The sequence below is a fragment of the Bos indicus genome, chromosome 15 (genome assembly GCF_029378745.1).
Source record: "Bos indicus isolate NIAB-ARS_2022 breed Sahiwal x Tharparkar chromosome 15, NIAB-ARS_B.indTharparkar_mat_pri_1.0, whole genome shotgun sequence".
NCBI classification, from domain to species: domain Eukaryota; kingdom Metazoa; phylum Chordata; class Mammalia; order Artiodactyla; family Bovidae; genus Bos; species Bos indicus.
Window position 1 is genome coordinate 43,804,758 of NC_091774.1, and position 19,800 is coordinate 43,824,557.

The 19,800-nt window shown below is 38.9% G+C and overlaps 1 protein-coding gene across 5 annotated transcripts in view; it reads left to right on the top strand.

Annotated features, from left to right (window-relative positions):
- DENND5A (DENN domain containing 5A) overlaps positions 1 to 19,800 on the top strand; it is a 94,030-nt gene that overhangs the window by 42,123 nt on the left and 32,107 nt on the right. For 4 of the 5 annotated variants that reach the window (XR_011570858.1, XM_070803694.1, XM_070803697.1 and 1 more), the window contains exons 2-6: positions 415 to 486; positions 1,225 to 1,334; positions 3,731 to 4,388; positions 9,475 to 9,662; positions 19,253 to 19,570. Coding sequence is in view for 4 of the 5 variants with exons in the window: in XM_070803694.1 (XP_070659795.1) it covers positions 415 to 486; positions 1,225 to 1,334; positions 3,731 to 4,388; positions 9,475 to 9,662; positions 19,253 to 19,570 (1,346 nt within the window). In the remaining variant the exon portion in view is untranslated. The remainder of the gene's footprint in view (positions 1 to 414; positions 487 to 1,224; positions 1,335 to 3,730; positions 4,389 to 9,474; positions 9,663 to 19,252; positions 19,571 to 19,800) is intronic. The other variant, XM_070803695.1, reaches the window with a different exon arrangement.

Genomic DNA, 19,800 nt, shown 5'->3' on the forward strand with positions numbered 1-19,800 from the left:
TTTAGGTGCATTTAATTTGTCCCCTTCTCCCTCATTCCTTGGGAAAAACAATATTTGGTGGTATACTTTCAGAGAAAGCACTACTGGCTTTATAGTACTTTAATCTATTGAGCTCTTTATCCCATTATACTATATTGTAATGTTTTTCAAGCTGTGAATCGTGGCCATTAGTAGGTCTGCAGGTAGCATTTTGGTTTTAAATGATGTAGAGTAGAAATTATGAAAAGATATCTCATGTAGTAAGGGTAAGTATTTTTTGGGTGAAATTTTTGTTTTAAGTGAATTTATGTATACGTAATATGTATGTGTTTATTGCTTCATGATGTAAACTTTGTTTCATACTGGAGTCATGGTCAAAAAAGTTTGAATAACATTGCTTTATTGTAATCCTGTGTTATTTTATTTATCATATAGCATTATGCCAGTACATACAGGCTTCTAAAGCCAGGGATGGTGCCAGCTCTTTCATTTCAAGTACAACTGAAGGTAAAAACAAACTTGAAAACACCCGTAGCGTTCTGGTGGCTCTTATATAAGTCTCTCCGGTGGCATTTTGTACCCTTTGACATTCTAACTTTCTTATGCCTTTTCCGACCAATACATTTTTCATATTCCTATCCTTCTAGGTGGTGGGTTCTTTGATTCTTCCTCTTTTCTCCTTAATGTCCTTATTTCTGTGTATTCTTAATGCTTTTAGGAGGGGACGGAGGAAACAAAGGAGAATTTCAGAAATTTCAAATGATTCTCAACTGACAAATAACTCATTTATCCTGAAAAATCCGCCTTGTATTTTTTCAGAGATCATAGAAATGCATACTTTATTTTGAATTTAAAATAATTTATGCTTCTGTCATGTTTTCAGTTGACTTTTACCAAAGTAAATGTTGCTTTTAGGGAAAAAAAATGATACAGTCTTTCATCTTTCCTTGTGTTTTCTCCCCTCTTCTCCCAGTAAGATTAACTATTGGATTTGTAGTAATGATTTCATTTTAAAGAAAAGCCAAGGTATCTAGCAGTATCCAGTATTAACCATGCTAAACTTTTCCAGCTTCTTTACTGATCTATAATCTAATAACTATAATGCCTTTCCTGTTCTTAGATGGTTGACATACTAACCTTTTGCCCTCATTTCTGTACCTTGCTGGACTGCCAAGCTCAGATATTCATAACCCTGTGTTTCAAGGGACTTTGTGGAGATGATTTGCTTCGTTCTTTTTCTTGCAGGAGAAAATTTTGAGCAGACACCGTTGAGACGAACATTCAAGTCTAAGGTCCTTGCACGATATCCTGAGAATGTGGACTGGAATCCCTTTGACCAAGATGCAGTGGGAATGGTTAGTATTTGTTAGCTACAAGTGTGAGATAATTTACAGAGTAATTTACAGTAGGATTGTAAGTCCAGACTATGGTAGCTGTGATTCCACCTAGTATCAGTAACTTCTGAAGAAGTAATATGCATGTTGTTCATGATTCTGCATTTTGATCACTGTATCAAATACTCAGAATATATCAGCTATACCAAAAGTCACAGTGTGCTTCTGTTGAGTCAGACAAGTACTTAGTATTGGGTTAGTGAACTTTTTTGTGAGATTGAGCTGTTAGTTGCTTATAGCACTGATACTGTATGATGAGATTTAAAGCAGTTTCCTCTTAATTTGTACTGTATATATCTGAGTGATATGGCGAAAATGAATCTTTTTGTTTTAGTATAATTTTAGCACCCAGCTGGTGCCAGTGGTAAAGAACCTGCCTGCCAGTGCAGGAGACCAAAGAAACATGGGTTCAATCCCTGGGTTGGGAAGATCCTCTGGAGGAGGAAATGGCAACACACTCCACTGTTCTACTTGGAAAATCCCATGAACAAAGAAGCCTGGTGGGCTACAGGCCATGGAGTCGCAAAGAGTCAGACACGACGGAAGTGACTTAATACACAGATAGGGCAGCATTTTTAATCTCTAGAAGAATACTACCATGAATAATGTTTATTGAGTATTCAACTTATGCTAGGTACTGTGATAAGTACTTTACATGAATTAACTCATTTAATCCTCATAGTACCCCTTAATGTGGTCTACCCTGGTGGCTCAGTGGTAAAGAACGCATGTGCCAATGCAGGAGATGTGATTTTGATCCCTGAGTTGGAAAGATCCCCTGGAGAAGGAAATGGCAACCCACTCCAGTGTTCTTGCCTTGGAAATCCCATGGATAGAGAAGCCTGGTGGGCTACAGTCCATGGGGTCACAATGAGTTGGACGTGACCTACTGACTAAACAGCAAAAAATGAAATCCTTCATGTAGATAATATTAAATAAACACAGACACGCGTATTTTATGGGTAAAGAAACTAAGATCCAGAGAGGTTAACGTGTTCAAGTCACATGGTTAAGGAGCTGTTTGAGTAAGCTTAAATACTAGTTCCAGAACTCTGCCCTTGACCACATCTTTGTACTTCATTATTTTTTAATAGCTTTGTGTGGATGATCTTGTTTAATGGACACAATAAGCCTGTGAAGTAGGCAGAGTAAACAGTATTATCTTCATTTTACAGGGGAGGAGTTTGAGTCTAGAGAGCCTCAAGTGTTTTGACTCCTAGCAATGGCACCCCTCTCCAGTACTCTTGCCTGGAAAACCCCATGGACAGAGGAGCCTGGTGGGCTGCAGTCCATGGGGTTGCTAAGAGTCAGACATGACTGAGCCACTTCCCTTTCACTTTTCACTTTCATGCATTGGAGAAGGAAATGGCAACCCATTCCAGTGTTCTTGCCTGGAGAATCCCAGGGACGGGGGAGCCTGGTGGGCTGCCGTCTATGGGGTCGCACAGAGTCGGACATGACTGAAGCGACTTAGCAGCAGCAACAGCAGCTGGTGCTTATTTCCTTTTAACATGGTATATTCTAGAAACATTTAGGCTTTAAGAAGTCAAGTTCAAGAATAATGGGAATACTATAATGTAGCTCCTTGTACTTGTTAACCCAGGCTCCTCAAAGTCCATTTGTATGACTAGGTTGGTGGAAAAGTAGAAAATGAAAACTGATTGATTCAGGTCAGTTTGATTAGCTGTTCAGTTTCTTTATATAACCCATCTGAGTTAAAGTGAAAAAAGTACATCTTTATCCTGATTATGTCATCTCTTTGCATTGTATGAAATGAACATCTCCCCCTTCCCCCTTTTTTTCCCCCTGAAAAGAGAAGATTTTGTTGACAGAATCTTGTGAACTGGATAGAGTTTAAAACTTGGTTTATTTTTAGGTATGAAGTTGCATCTATCTGGTTTTTAGATACGTTTCAAGCATCATCTCCTAATACATGCTGTCATGCTTGACCACCTACCTAAATTCTCCAAGCTTTCTTTAACCTCCTTTATGCACTTTTTTTTTGTGCCCATTAAATACCCTTCTTTCTCTTGTCTGCCTAATGAGTTCAGGCATAAGCTCATCTCTGAAGCCTTTTCTGATGAAGACTGAGACTCAGTTGTTTTGTGTTCCTTGTGTTCCTCTGGTACTTTGTGTATACTTCTATATAGCCTTGATAACTACATTAGAATTTTAGTTATGTGTGTGTCTTAGAATGGGAGTTCTTTAGGGCAAATAGTTTGCTGTGTTGGACTTGATATTCCAGACACATAGCATAGTAGGTGCTCTTTAAGTGTTAATAAATAAGTAGTGATGGTGTTCTGAGAAGAGGAATAGCAGTGTGTTCTCACTTGTTATTTTCTTGTTGTCTTTTACAGCTATGCATGCCCAAAGGGCTGGCATTCAAGACTCAGGCTGATCCCAGGGAGCCTCAGTTCCATGCCTTTATTATCACTAGGGAGGATGGCTCTCGGACCTTTGGGTTTGCTCTCACGTTTTATGAGGAGGTGACTAGCAAGCAGATCTGCAGTGCAATGCAGACCCTCTACCACATGCATAATGCAGAGTATGATGTCCTCCATGCTCCACTTGCTGATAGCCGAGACCTCAGTGGCATGGAGGATGGTGATGGCACTCCTGGGACCAAGCTGCAGCGCTTCAACTCCTACGACATTAGCAGAGATACACTCTACGTCTCTAAGTGCATCTGCCTCATCACGCCCATGTCCTTCATGAAAGCATGTCGGAGTGTGCTGGAACAGCTTCACCAGGCAGTCACTTCGCCTCAGCCCCCTCCACTGCCCCTTGAGAGCTACATATACAATGTACTATATGAGGTGCCACTCCCACCTCCTGGCCGGTCCTTGAAGTTTTCTGGTGTCTATGGGCCAATCGTCTGCCAGAGACCAAGTACCAATGAGCTTCCCCTGTTCGACTTTCCTGTCAAAGAGGTCTTTGAACTGCTTGGGGTGGAGAATGTGTTTCAACTTTTTACTTGTGCCCTTCTGGAGTTTCAAATCCTGCTCTACTCACAGCGTAAGTCAGTGCTTACTAGAACTCTCTTCCTGACTAGGGCCTCTCTTTTTTTCCAATTCAGGTAACTGGGGGTGACTGTAAAGGCCAAGGGCTGTTAGAGTTTGAGCAGAATCCACATCTTTTGCTTTCCGTGACTCATCAGCTTTTGTAAATTCCAAGTATGTGAATTGTCAACTAATTGCAAAGAACAAATACAGAATTCCCTATTTAGCATTAACTAAATTAACTTGTGGCGCTAGTGGTAAAGAACCCACCTTCCAAGGCAGGAGACAGAAGTGATGTGGGTTTGATCCCTGGGTTGGGAAGACCCCCTGGAGGAGGAAATGGCAACCCACTCCAATATTCTTGCCTAGAGAATCCCATGGACAGAGGAGCCTGGTGGCCTATGGTCCATACAGTTCGAAAGAGCCAGATATGACTGAGATGACTTAGTATGCACACGTGCTGGATGGCAAACTAATGGAACATGAGAGGTCTACCATTTCTTATTGACTATCATCATGGCCTTTTGCTGGACTCTCCAGTCTGGGAGGAGAACCCTGTCTCCTAAGTCTGGCTGATGGCTGAAAAGAGGAGGCAGGAGTTGATGTTTGTGGGACACACTTTTACCAGTTTGTCCTATCACTCTGCAGAGTTGTTTCTGCCCCTTCCTCAGCCTGACGGTAGTGAGGACCCTTCATATATTTGAAAAAATGAAGATGTGTTGCTTTTTTCTGTTGTTTGTTATAACTGAATTGTTTTTATAAATGAGACGTTAAGTGATTTTGAGCAGTGGATTTGGACAAAACAATAAAGTAGAGCAGAAGGAAAAAATATTTATTAAGGGAGTGAATTAAGTAACATGAAATTTGTTCATTCAGAACATATTTACTGAGAGTATGTTGTGTGCCAGGCGTTATTCTAGGGGCTAGAGATTCAGGGTGGACAAAATAGATAAACATTCCTGCTATAATAGAACTTACATTTCAGTGGGAAAGAGGTGATTTTTGCTTGCTTGGCTTGTGAGTTCTTAGTTCCCCAACCCCAACCCAAACCCCAAATCTAGGCCCTGGCAGTGGAAGCACCAAGTCTTAATCATTGGACTGATAGGGAATTCCCCCCACCCCTCTCTTTTTTGGAGAGGTGATTAAATAGATAAATGTACAGTATGTCAGGTGCTAATAAAAATAATATAGTAATTTTAATAAAAAGTTAAACAGTAAAGAGGATAGTATTGGGGGAAGGGAAATGCCAGTTTTTGATAGAGTGATTAGATTAGACCTCTCTGAGTGATCCATGTTAATGTTTGTAGGAAAAGTTTTCCAGGCAAAGAGCACAAGAAATAGAAAGGTTCTGAGACAAAAATGTAGTTAGTATGTCCAGGAACAGTGAGGGTGCTTGATGGATAAAATGGTGTGAGAGAGCAGGCGCTTAATAGCAGATGGTGTTAGAGACTTAACAGGAGGCCAAATTGTAGAGTCCTGTAGGCCACTGTAAGGACTTTGTTACTCTGAGATGTTTAGTCATTGGAGGTTTTAAGATTTTTGACTTTTTATTTTGAAATCATTCCCAGCTTATAGAAGAGTTGTAAGAAATATTCAAAGAACTCTTGTATACTCTGCCACAATTCACCAATTGTTAACATTTGGGTGCATTGTTTTATCATTCCCTCTGTATCTCTGTATGTGTGTGAACATAAATGAACCATTGAGAGTCACTGTAGATTCCATGTTCCTTGATTCCTTAGTACTTCAGCTTTTATTTTGTAAGAACAAGAACATTTTTTAACATAGCCATAATATGATTAATAAATTTAGGAAATTTAACATTGACAAAATAATAATACTGTATTCAGCTTTTATTTACCATTGTTCAATAATGTCCTTTATGATAAATTTTTAAAAATTGAGGGATAGTTGATACACTGTTATGTAAGTTTCAGGCATACACCATAGTGATTCATGATTTTTAAGGGTTATATTTCAGTTGTAGTTGTTATAAAATATTGTCAGAGGATACAGACAATATTCCCTGTGTTCCCTGCATTGTACAATAGGTCCTTGTAGCTTATTTTATACATAATAGTTTTTACCTCTCATTTGTTTGTTCTCTATATCTATGAGGCTGTTTCTTTTTTGTTATAACCTAGTTTAATTTCTTAGACTCTACATAAAAGTGAATGATAATTAAAAAATTCCTGGTTCAGAATTTTAGTCCAGTAACATATGCAGTATGCATATTGCTTTTAGTAGTCAATTCTTCATGTCTCTCATGACTGACGTTTTTGTAGAGTACAGGCAAGGTATTTTGTAGAATGAACGTCCATTTGGGTTTTTCTTCTGATGTTTCCTTCTGGCTAGATTCAGGTTATACATTTTTGGCTGTGATATCACAGAAGTGATGTAGTGGTTCTCTCAGTGCATTATATCAAGAGGCACATCATGTCTGTTTTTATCACAGGAGGCACATGATGTTCGCTTGTCCCATTTTTGATAATGTTAATTTGATCACTTGGTTAAGATGACGTCTGCTGAATTTCTTAACTGAACATTATCATTTTTTCCCTTTGTAATTAATAACTAATTTGTGAGTTGATACTTTTGAAACTCTGTAAATTTATTGTTGCTCTTCAGAGTTTTACCTAATAGCTTTAGCATTCTTTGATAATTCTAGTCTGAATTAGTTACCAGGCTGGTTGCTTTTTACTGTGAGGAAGAACATTTCATTCTCCCTTGTTTATTATTGTATGGACTCATATTTTTATTTTATTCAGTAGGTTATATGGTCCATTACTATAATTAATTTTTTTTATTTTGAGGTCAAATTGTTCCAGATATGGTCCATGGGCCAAGTCTGAATAATGTTAGTTAGGAGGCCATTGTAATAATCGCAGTGAGACTCGATGTTGTCTCTTCACTAAGGAGGTAACAGCAAAGTGGTGTGAAATGGTTGGATTCTGGATATGGTTTGAAGTAATAGAGACTGTGTTGAATTGAATAGTGTCCATCTAAAATGGACAGCCAGTAGTTAGCTCCAGTTAATTCCTTTGGAAATCCTGGCCTGATGTTTCTAGATCTTCCAGTTTTTCACGAGGACCCAGATTTTTTATGTGAAATTTTTGATTTTTAAACGTTCGTAACAATGTTCTTGTTAAACACTGCAGAACAAATAAGAAAAGCCTCTGTTGACTGAGTATGGTTCCTGAGGCTTCACTTTGCAACTTGTTTTAAGTAATGATGTTTCAGACTCCTGTCTCCTGGGTGATGTATAGACTTGTGTAAGTCTTGTTGCTTTTTTAGTTACTGTTTCTTGACTGTGCTCAGTCACTCAGTCCTGTCACACTCTGCGGTCCCATGGACTGTAGCCCGCCAGGGTACTCTGTCCATGGGATTCTCGAGGCAAGAATACTGGAGTGGGTTGCCATACCCTCCTCTAGGGGATCTTCTTGACCTAGGGATGGAACCCGTGTCTTCTGCATTGGCAGGCAGATTCTTTACCACTAGTGCCACCTGGGAAGCCCATGTTTCTTGAAACAGCTGACACTGAAAAACATGGGTTTTAATTACATGGATCCACTTTTATGTGGATTTTTTTCAATAAATATGTACTATAAGAATGAACAATCCATGGTTGTTTGAATCCTTGAATGTGGAACTGTGGATAGAGAGTGGAGTGAAGTGAAGTGAAAGTTGCTCAGTCGTCTCTGACTCTTTGCAACCCCATGGCCTGTAGAGTCCATGGGATTCTCCAGACCAGGATGTTGAAGTGGGTAGCTATTCCCTTCTCCAGGGGATCTTCCCTGCCCAGGGATTGAACCCAGGTCTCCCTCATTGCAGGCAGCTTCTTTACCGGCTGAGCCACCAGGGAAGCAGAGGGCCACCTGTAAATGTTTGAGATGATGAAGTTTTAGTCATCAGCTTTTAATTATTGCATTACTAGTTAAACAAAAAAACCAAAAACTATTTCCAGGTCATGTTTAGTCAGGAACAACGTGTAAGCTGCTCCAGAGTTTTATTGGTGACCACACAGGATGCTTTGCTAAAACTTCTCTATCTAGTTGATGCATATCAGCTTCTGCTCACTTCCTACTCATTTGTCTTCATTTTCTGGAAAGCTTTTTGTTACTTATAACTCCTTTAAGCTGGGATTTGCTTAAATAGTGGGCTGAGTTTTTAGTGAATAAAGCTGTTTAACCCCTGTGAAAACTCACTCATTTGAAATCAACCATTCCAAGAGGATATTACTCATATGGTTTTAAAATTTTTGTTCCTACTTTGTCCTTAAGTATCAAACCATCATACCATTTGTAAATAGTAACTTGTTAAATTTTGATTTTAATAAATCTATTGTATTGGCTTTGCTTATTTTAAAAATAAAACTCCAAAAACAAAAAGAAAAAAAAGTCTAGAAATTGCATCCTAAAGAAAAGCTAAACTTTGAACATAAGCCTTCTCTTCCAAGCTATGCTCCCTGACCTAGAATAGGCTTTTGAGTAATGAAAATCAGTCTTCTGAGTCTGTCAAGTTCTAGGGAAGGTTTTTATCAAACTGTTAAAATGACACTAGGTTGTCAGGTTGGGGGCAGACTTAGCTAAGGGTAGAAAACCAGCTTCTGCTTGGTTGGTGGTTCTTTGGTCTTGATCTTGACTGCAGAGTTCACATCAGCTCTTTATAGAATGCAGACTCATGTAAGTGGTAAATGAGGTGTTTGGCATTCATGCTGACTAGAAACCAGACCACAGTTCCTTTTCTTTTTGTTCTAGTTCTCTACCCTCTTTCTACCTAAGAGAATCTACTTAGCATTCTCATTTAGTATTTAGAGCAAGTTGCCATTTATGAATTCTGTTGTATTTCTATTAAATGTTATAATGAGAATGGACCTGTGTATGTGTTGGGGGAGGGGGTATACTTCAGCATGTGATCCACTGAGGTTTCTGGGTTGTCTCTCTGATACCCATAAGAGAATCATGCTCTGAGCATACCCTTGCTGAAGTTTACACTGTTCTTTCTACATGGGGAATTGTATTAAACATTTTAAATTACCATTGGAGAAGCAGATGCCTTGTTTTTGACTGGTTTGTGTGTATGTGTTTATTTTTTTGACCTAGATTACCAGCGACTGATGACTGTGGCGGAGACAATTACAGCTCTCATGTTTCCTTTCCAGTGGCAGCATGTCTATGTTCCTATTCTCCCGGCTTCTCTCCTACATTTCTTAGATGCTCCTGTGCCATACTTGATGGGCTTGCATTCCAATGGCTTGGATGACCGGTCAAAACTGGAGCTGCCTCAAGAGGTAAGAGAAATGTGGAGCTTGGGTGCTGGTGCCTGTGGCCCTGATACAAGATTTGGGAGACAAGAGCTTTGGGATGAGTCCAGGGTGGTATTGCCAAGTTTGTTTTTTGGAGAACATAAATAACTTTCCAGGAAAAAAGTAAAAATAATTAACATTTAGCTCAATTTATATCATTCCGGAAACACTTATCACCTGACATACATTTATTGTAATCTCTGTGTTTATACTATTATGAACTGCCTTTTTCATGCACATTTTTTTAAACACAGGATTTTATGTATTTTTAAGACATTTATTAGAAAATCTTATTATGTAAAATTTTAAATTTACATGGAAGAGAGTAGCATATTTCAATACTTAGCTTCAACAGTTATCATACATTTAAATTGTATTTTATTTATATACTATTTCATATTATTTAAAGAAATTCCACATAATATGATTTTATAGCTACTTTAGTAGCCAGACTTATGTTAATAAATCATTGGTTTTCTTTTACAGGCCACAGTTGCTCTGTAAAAGTTGACCAGATCATGGTGATTCTTGTAGTACTGAGACATCTTTGAAAATTTTCCTTGCTCAAGATAATTTAGGCCTTGAGATAATGCATTTCCTCTCTTGCTGTGAGAATGGCCTGTTCAAAGTCTTTTCTATTGTTTTAAATACTAACATAACTGATTAAAAATAAGAATTTATTTAGTACTTCATTCTAAAATAAATTTAAAGCACCCTTAGAAATAAGATTGTTTACTGTTTATTTTCCTAGAACTACAGGTAAAACTCGTCTACCTCTTTTGGTCATTTGGTGGCTGGTATGAAACTAGCTGGGGGAATTGGGCTTTACTACTCTGAATTTCATAGTCAGTGGAAAGGCCTGGGAAGAACACTTTGGAGTATTCACACAATGGTCTCATCACTCTACCAGTGATTTTTTGGGGGAAGATTTTTATGTATAACTGAGGAATATGAGTAAAAGGACCTCCAAAGAAGAAGCCATTCTCATGGAATTGGGTCTGAGCAGCCTCATGTTGTTGGGCATGTCTGGGTAGCCACAGTGATGAACAATCCTGATAATTAGATCATACCTCCAATATTTAAATTATATTCAGATGCATCTCTTTTTCTCTGTCCTTTGGTTTTAGAATCAAAATGTCTTCTTTGTAGTTTTTGCTTTTTTACTTCCTTTGCTTCTTTGATTTTATAGTGCTTTGTGCTTTTTGGGGTGGGACAAAGTGAATTAAGAAAGAAAAGATCTAAATGATGTCAGCTAAAAAAAAAATTCAGAAGTCTGCAAAAAGAACAGAGTTTATTTGGGGACTTAAGATTTGCAATTGGGGAGAATCAGATTTGGTAACCCCTGAAAGAGTGTTCCAAGGAAGAGAAAGAATCGGGGCCTTATAAGGACAAAAAACCATGAAGTTGTTAAAAGTTGCCCTGTGAGAGCTGGGATCGACTCTAACCTAAGTCAGAATATTTGTCCTTAAGAAATCACAAGTTATTTTATGGTAGGGGTCCTATAAATATATAGACTGTCACAAATTGTTTAAGGGTAAGGGCCTTTTAGTATCTTGAGTTTTTGGAGGTGTTCTAGGTGATTTCATCAGGCCAAAAGGTCTAAATCCATCCAGACTGAGTCGTGCAAACATGATACCTCCTTAGTGGCCTCCTGACTCCATTTTAGAGATCTCTTTTAGCAATACTGACTCCATTTTGATTTTCACAATGATGGAGAATACCATTGCATTTTGGGGTATTGGGTTTTTCTATGTATTTGTCTACTGATAAATATGCCTGAAGAGTAGATATCAAAGATTGGAGTGTGGAGAGCTTTTTGTTGTTGCTTTAAATGATTGCATATTTAATATTGACACTTCTTACTGGTAAACCTAACTATAATTTTGTAGAAGTCAAATGAGAATAACAGTAGAAATGATTCAAGGTAGGAAGGCAAAGAGGCATGCATAATCTGATAAATAGGTCACTAGGCAAGAAGCCAGATTTCTGTTTTATTTTCATCTTTGGCATCAGCTGGCTGTACACTTGCGGTCAAGTTCTATTTCCTGTAGGGTCTCTCAGTATCATTCTGTGTGTGCTTCGGGTATGTGGGTGTGTGAAGAGGCTGCTGGGAGACCAGCAGTTTTCTTAACAGGACTGTTTGAGAGACTGTGGGTTGTTTGAGAAACCCAGAATCTCACTCTGTTCTGGGATGTTGGAGCTTCCACTTTGCAGCCGCCACTGTTGCTGCATCTTTTGTACTCTGCCTCTCCTTGTGGTCCCCTTGAGAAGGAGTGGTAGGTTGGAGAATACCTGTGTGTAGTTTATAAGCAGTTCTAGGGTTCAGAGTCCCACTTCATCCAGCCAGTCCCTCTGAAGATCATGTGTTTGTGGGGATAGTTACACAGCTGGATATTTTCTACCTTAATTTTTAGCAGATGACCTCTGGGATAGCTGAGTCTGTGTAGTCCCCCTGGTAAACTTTAGGCTAGTAAGGAACGAGGGGGTTTCTCAAGGAGTAAAGCATCATCAAAGGTACACATAATGAATGGAGAGTGATAATATTTTTGAAAGATAATTTTAAGATGTGTCAGAGATGATACATTTATAGTTTCAAATTCTAACTGCACAGAAGTATAAAGTAAAAAATTACCTCAGATTTTACCACCCAGAGATAACTAAGGCTGGGAAATTCACTTAGGCCTTTGCAAGTGGACATCATTAGGGTATTGGGGTCGGGCACACTCGATCTATAAAAGGGACTTTATCCAGAGGCATAAAGAGTGTACATTCCCTAACCCCGCCAAGTCAGAATTCATCAGTTGCTGCCCCATCTTTGGGTATCAGAAGTCTGTGAAAAGCTCTTTGTTTCTTTTTACACCAACACATGAGCTCAGCTGGCTCTGAGCAAGTGAGAGTGCTGTGCTGCTTTTGTGAAGCTTTCTTTGTCCTGTGCTTCTCTTTTGGGTTTCATTGTCTGAGCACAGGAAGGAGGCAGTTCCTCCACAACTGTGTTGGGGGAGGGGGTGTTCCTTCTTTCTGTCTTGGGCCCCTCTTTCTTTCCTTCTTTTTCAGGATACTTTGTCAGTAGCTTTTCCCTAGTAATCTGTTGAGACTAACCAGTGAGGCTGTCTGTGATTTGGTGCTAGGAACTCAGGGCTGGGAAAGACCATTGTGATCTTTTGCAGGAAGGGATTTGGGAAACTTCTGTGGTTTGGGATATCTCTGTGATCACTGCCCCAGAGTAGCTAAGTCTTCCCATGGCCTCTCCTGATGAGATAGAAGGTTAACTGAAGAAAACTGATCACTTGGGTTCAGTGCCTCTTCCAGGCTTCTTCTTGTCCCTCAAGCTGTTTGCAGGAGTTGGCCTCTTTTCAGATAAGGAAAGGGGTTTGAGGTAGATTTCAAGTTATTTCTATTTGTCAGAGCCCTCTGTGTCCTGACAGGAAAGAGCATGAAGCTGTTGTGCTGGTAGCTGAATGGCGTTCTTTTCATTTTGCCTTCTTATCCCTACCGGCCTCAGCCCAACTCTGAAGAATGGCTAGTAGTTTTGTCTCAGAGGCTCCTGTCTTAACCTCTGAAGTGCACCTGAGCTGCTTTCTTTTCTCCAGCCGCCTCTGTCCAGGAGTATCTGCAATATGTGGATACAGCATTTGGAGTTTATCAGATTCTTCACAGATGTTCTGTGTTTGGTCAAGAGCAGTGGGAGAAACGGCAGCCAAGCATTGTTGAGTGGATGTAGTTGTGTTTAGCTGCCTCTATGTTTCCTATTGAACAAACTGTTTTTTCCCCCCTCTAAAAAGAGGAGAACCAAGAAGATAAATAATTGCACTGTGTGCCTCTGGGGGGAGGGGTCACAGTGCTTTCTTCCGTTAGCTGTATGGACAGGGCTTGTGAGGCAGGTGATTTTCAAGACTAGATGATTTAATTCTGTCTTTACTATATTTTTTAATTGCTTGATCCAAAGGCATTTATGATTTTAAAATCTTAAAGGAATAAAAGTAAAAGTAGGTGTTAAACATGTATTAGCTCTTTAACAAGGAAGCATTTAACAAGGATGGAAGGGTTCAAAGTTGTTTTCTAGTGGAGGAACTCTGGAAAGTGGACTTTAAAGTGATTCTTCTAATTTTTGAATCTTGGTTATGGGAAAGTTCTCTTTAGTTATGGATTTGTTAATGGAGTAATTTATGCAGTCAGCAAATGTGTATTGAACGAATGCATACATGGCACATGGACATGTTAAAACATGAAATTTTCATAGATTGAGAGTCTGTGGAATAGTTAGATAAAGCTGGACTTACTATATGGTCCTCCTGCCTCCTAGAATATAAGACTTACTGATACAGGGATAAATAGCAGAAACAGTGGAACAGCATTTTGATATATAATAATACATACCATGTCAAAGAACTTTTTAGTAATGGAGCGGGAAAAATTGCTTGTCCATAGGAAAAAAAGGATTCTTACCTTAATCGCATAACAAAGTGAACTTGAGGTGGAATAAGCATTTAAATGTCAAAAGCAAAAATTTAAATCATCTAGAAGAAAACATTAGTACAGTCTTGATCTCGGGGTAGGAACTTTGTGAACAAGATGAAGAAAACACTTTCCATAAAATAAAAGATTGACAAATTTGATTTTTTTAATTAAGAAAAAGACATTTTAAAATGAAAAGATAAAAGCTAGGAGAAGATATGTATAGGACACATACAACCTATAAAGAGTTATCATCAGGAGATTATAAAGAACTTTTGCAAATAGGTAAGAAGATGAGCAACCCAATAGATAAATGGGCTAAACATATGAAGAGAGATTGCATAAAAAATACACATTTCTTGTAATCAGGAAAGTGTAAATTAAATGTACCCAGTCAAGTGGAAACAGTATCTGACTTTATTTTCTTGTGCTCCGAAATCACTGCAAGTGGTGACTGCAGCCATGAAATTAAAAGATGCTCCTTGGAAGAAAAGCTATGACCAACCTAGAGAGCATATTAGAAAGCAGAGGCATTACTTTGTCAGCAAAGGTCCATCTAGTCAAAGCTATGGTTTTTCCAGTAGTCATGTATGGATATGAGAGTTGAACCATAAAGAAAGGTGAGCACCGAAGGATGGATGTTTTTGAACTATGGTGCTAAGGAAGACTGGAGAGTCCCTTGGACTGCAAAGAGGTCAAACCCTAAAACCCTAAAGGAAGTCAGTCCTAAATATTCATTGGAAGGACTGATGCTGAAGCTCCAATACTTTGGCCACCTGATGCAAATAACTGACTTATTGGAAAAGACCCTGATGCAGGGAAAGATTGAAGGCAGGAGGAGATGGGGACAACAGAGGATGAAATGGTTGGATGGCATCACTGACTTGATTGATATAAGTTTGAGCAAGCTCCGGGAGTTGATGATGGACAGGGAAGCCTGGCTTGCTGCAGTCCATAGGGTTGCAAAGAGTTGGACACGACTGAGCGACTAAACTGAACTCAAGTGGGTATATTAAGAAATCTGATGATACCAAGTTTTGGAAAATACTTGGATTATTAGTAGGATCACTTTAGATTGTTGGCAAAAATGTAAATTGTTATAACCATTTTGGAATGCAGCTAGGACTTATCTTGTAAAATTGAATATTTGCATACATTATGACATAGCAGTTTCACTCCTAGGATATAACCAAGAGAAAATCTTGTACTTGTGTCCAAGAAAACATGTATGAAAGTGTAAAAGCAATACACAGGAAGCTAATTGAAGGCCTTTTGATGAGAAGATTGATAAATTGTTATATATACACACAGTGGGATATTGTGTAAGAGTGAAAATGAATAATGGATAGTTAAATAAAACAAAACGGCTGATTGTTAGTAACTCAATGTTGAGTGAAGAAAAGTAGTACCACAAGACTACTTAAAGAGCAGTGATCCTTTTACAGAATTTAAAAACAAGCAAAGAATCTAAAGGCATGTATACATATGTGATAAATGAAAAAAGGCAAAAAGATAACATAGAATTCAGGATAGTGATTACCTGGGGGTAAAACTGTGTAGGTTGGGGAGAAGTACATTGGTAGATAAAAATATTGGTAATTTCTAGTTTCTGGGTTGGACTGGTTTAAAAAAATAACGTCTTTAAGATTGTTCCCAGAAAGTTGTCAACTCACATTCCCAGTAACAGTCTTTGTTTCCTAGTAACTTTGGCAGGGTTGGACACTGTAAATCTTTTACATTTTTGCTAACTTAGTAGGTAAAAATATTTTGTTTGCATTTCTTGGTTTATTAGTGAAACTGAACATCTTTTCATATATTCGAAATTAACAGAAACTTCTTCTGTTTGCCTTTCATAGCCATTTTCCAGCTGGATGAATTAGCTTTATCTCAATACTTTCTTTGAATATTAATCTTTTACATGTTATGTATGACAATTATTGTTTGCCAGATTATTAAAAAAAATTTTTTAATGGCAGTATTTATACAAGGTTTTTAACCTTGAATAAAGTTTAAAGCTTCCCTTGTAGCTCATTTGGTAAAGAATCTGCCTGCAATGCAGGAGACCCGGGTTTGATTCCTGGGTTGGAAAGATCCCCTGGAGAAGGAAATGGCAACCCACTCCAGTATTCTTGCCTGGAGAATCCCATGGACAGAGGAGCCTTGTAGGCTACAGTCCATGGGGTCGCAAGAGTCAGACACGACTTAGCAACTAAACCACCATCACCACCACCACCACCACCACCACCACCAAAGTTTAGAAAGCCCAACTCTCTACCCTAAGGCTTAATAGTAATCATTTATATTTTCTTTTAATACTTTTGTGAATGTTTTTATATTTTTTCACCTTTTGTTATGGAAAATGTTGAACATACGTAAAAATAGAGAGGCTAACATCCATCATTGCACAGTAATCATCAACTCATGGCCAACTCTTCTTTCTGTATCCTCCACCCTTTCCCCATTTACCCTACTGGATGAACCCTACTGGATTATTCTGAAGCAGATCTCACCCAACATTATTATATCATCATGTATTTCATATGTGTCTCTAAAAGGTAGAAATTTTTTTTAATGACAAAGTGGCTTTATTTATATTTAAATCTTCAGTCTATCTCAAATTTATTTTTGAGTATGGTATTATACTTTTAACATTTCTAAATGTCCATTTGTCCCCAAAACATTTATTGACTGATCCATCCACAATAGATTGGTCTGTTGAAGACTATTCTTTTCCAACAGATTGTTGTTTTACATTTGTATTAGAATCCAGCAAGGCAGTTCAGTTCAGTTGCACAGTTATGTCTGACTCTTTGTGACCCCATGGACTGCAGCACGCCAGGCCTCCCTGTCCATCACCAACTCTTGGAGCTTGCTCAAACTCAGTCAGTAATGCCATCCAACCATCTCATCCTCTGTTGTCCCTTCTCCTCCTGCCTTTAGTCATTCCTAGCATTAGGGTCTTTTCAAATGAGTCAGCTCTTCGCATAGGTGGCCAAAGTACTGGAGCTTCAGCTTCAGCATCAGTCCTTCCAATGAATATTCAGGACTGATTTTCTTTAGTGTTGACTGGTTGGATCTCCTTGTTGTCCAAGGGACTCTCAAGAGTCTTCTCCAGCACCAAAATTCAAAAGCATCAATTCTTTGGCACTTCGCTTTCTTTATAGTCCAACTCTCACATCCATACATGACTATTGGAAAAACCAAAGCTTTGACTAGATGGACCTTTGTTGGCAAACTAATGTCTCTGCTTTTGAATATGCTATCTGGGTTGGTCATAACTTTTCTTCCAAGGAGTAAGCGTCTTTTAATTTCATGACTGCAGTCACCATTTGCAGTGATTTTGGAGCCCAAGAAAAGAAAAGAAAGTCTGTCACTGTTTCCATTGTTGCCCCATCTATTTGCCATGAAGTGATGGGATCAGATGCCATGACCTTAGTTTTCTGAATGTTGAGTTTTAAACCAACTTTTTCACTCTCCTCTTTCACTTTCATCAAGAGGCTCTTTAGTTCTTCTTCGCCTTCTAAGTGTGGCCTCAGAATTTTCTTGGGAGAAGGAAATGGCAACCCACTCCAGTATTCTTGCCTAGAGAATCCCATGGACATAGGAGCCTGGTGGGCTGCTGTCCATAGGGTCGCACAAAGTTGGACACGACTGAAGCGACTTAGCATGCATGCATGCATTGGAGAAGGAAATGGCAACCCACTCCAGTATTCTTGCCTGGAGAATCCCAGGGACAGGGGAGCCTGGTGGGCTGCCATCTATGGGGTCACACAGAGTCAGACACGACTGAAGTGACTTAGCAGCAGATGCAGCAGAATTTTCTTGGCTATTTTTTTCTTTTATTTTTATAGGTAAGATTCAGTGAGTTCATCAGATATGCCCTTCAAAAAAGTAAAAATCTTTCTGGAAATTAAAACCATTTTACATTAAATTTACAAATGTGGGGATAATTAGCATCTTTTCATTATGGAATTTTCCTATATAATAATATATAGTGTGTACTTGTGTATATATTCATTTATTGAAATTTTATATTCCACAGTGATAATAACAGTGTCGATTGACATTTATTGTATACTAACACTGTCCTAAATCCTTGATGTTGGTTGTCTCTTTATCCTTGTTATAACAAATGCTTAATTAAGCACATGATAATACTCTGCAGTGAAGCAAATGACAATTGTCTTGGCAATTGGTTCATGGTTATAAGATAAATATACAAAGATACTTGGCAACAGGTTCGTGGTTATAAATATACAAAGATAGACGACTTTTCTAATTTATAGCAGCATTACTTGAAAATTCCAACATGGTTGAGAACTATGAAATATTTAAGTTAAACTGAACAAGAAACATACTAAGACCTCTCAGGAGAAGAGTGGATGGTTACGAGCTTGAGGATATGACTGAAGTCAGGCTAGCTGAGTTCAAATCCCGGATGTACTACTTACTAGCTGTGTGACTTTGGACAAGTTACTTAACCTCTCTGTGTCAGTTTGTCTGTAAAATAAGGATAACTATTGCCAGGTTGCTTTTTGTTTATCCAGATTACCTGCCTCCCCAGCAGTGTATGAAAGTACTGTCTCACTGTATCCTCTCAGAAGCAGTCTTAAAGCCAGAAGGAAGCACAGAAATCAAGACCAGCCACCAAATCTTACAAATCAGGAATGAGGCTCAGAAAGGAATACTGGCATGCTCAGGGCCATATAGGGAGATAGTGACAGAGTCAGATCTGGTACCCAGACTTTGTGACACTCTCCTAGTACTCTTTCTACTGTTGTAAGAATTTGTGAGTTCAGTAAATATTCTATGAGCATTTACTATGTGAGAATTTGGTGCTAGATTCTAAGCATCTATGTACTTATTATATAATCCTTATCACTAAGGTAAATATTTTTATCTTCATTTATAACTGAGGAAACAGAGTTTCATATCTTTCCCAAGATACCAAGACTGGAAAGCATCAGGGCAGTATTGGAACTCAGGTCAACCTCCTTCCACCCCATCTTTATGCCACACCTAATTTATCCCCATTGCAGATGTTTGCTCTTTCCTCTCTTGTTGATTATTCCTCTAAATAACTCTGGAGTTGTTCACAGTCCTCCTGTTTTGACTACCAGGCTAACCTCTGCTTTGTGGACATTGACAACCACTTCATTGAGTTACCAGAGGACTTGCCTCAGTTTCCCAACAAATTGGAGTTTGTCCAGGAAGTCTCTGAGATTCTCATGGCATTTGGCATTCCCCCTGAAGGAAGCCTTCACTGTAGCGAGAGTGCTTCCAAGCTGAAGAGGCTCCGGGCCTCTGAACTCGTCTCTGACAAGAGGAATGGAAACATCGCAGGCTCCCCTTTACATTCCTATGAGTTCCTCAAGGAGAATGAAACTATCGCCCGCCTGCAGGCCTTGGTCAAGAGGACTGGGGTGAGCCTGGAGAAGGTAAGATGTTGTATATGGGTCTGAGCTAAGGTGATGACCTGGTCAAATAAAGTATAGGGTAAGAAAGTACCCAGTGCATACCTGTGAGTAGTGAAAGGATGCTCTGTATGGGAGACTCTGGATTTGGCCCTGGCAAACATGATCCTATGTGAATGCTACTTGAATCTAAATCTGGGTAGCTTTTCACTTGGACATCAAGGAGAATCTGCTGTCATTCTCTAAACACTGCA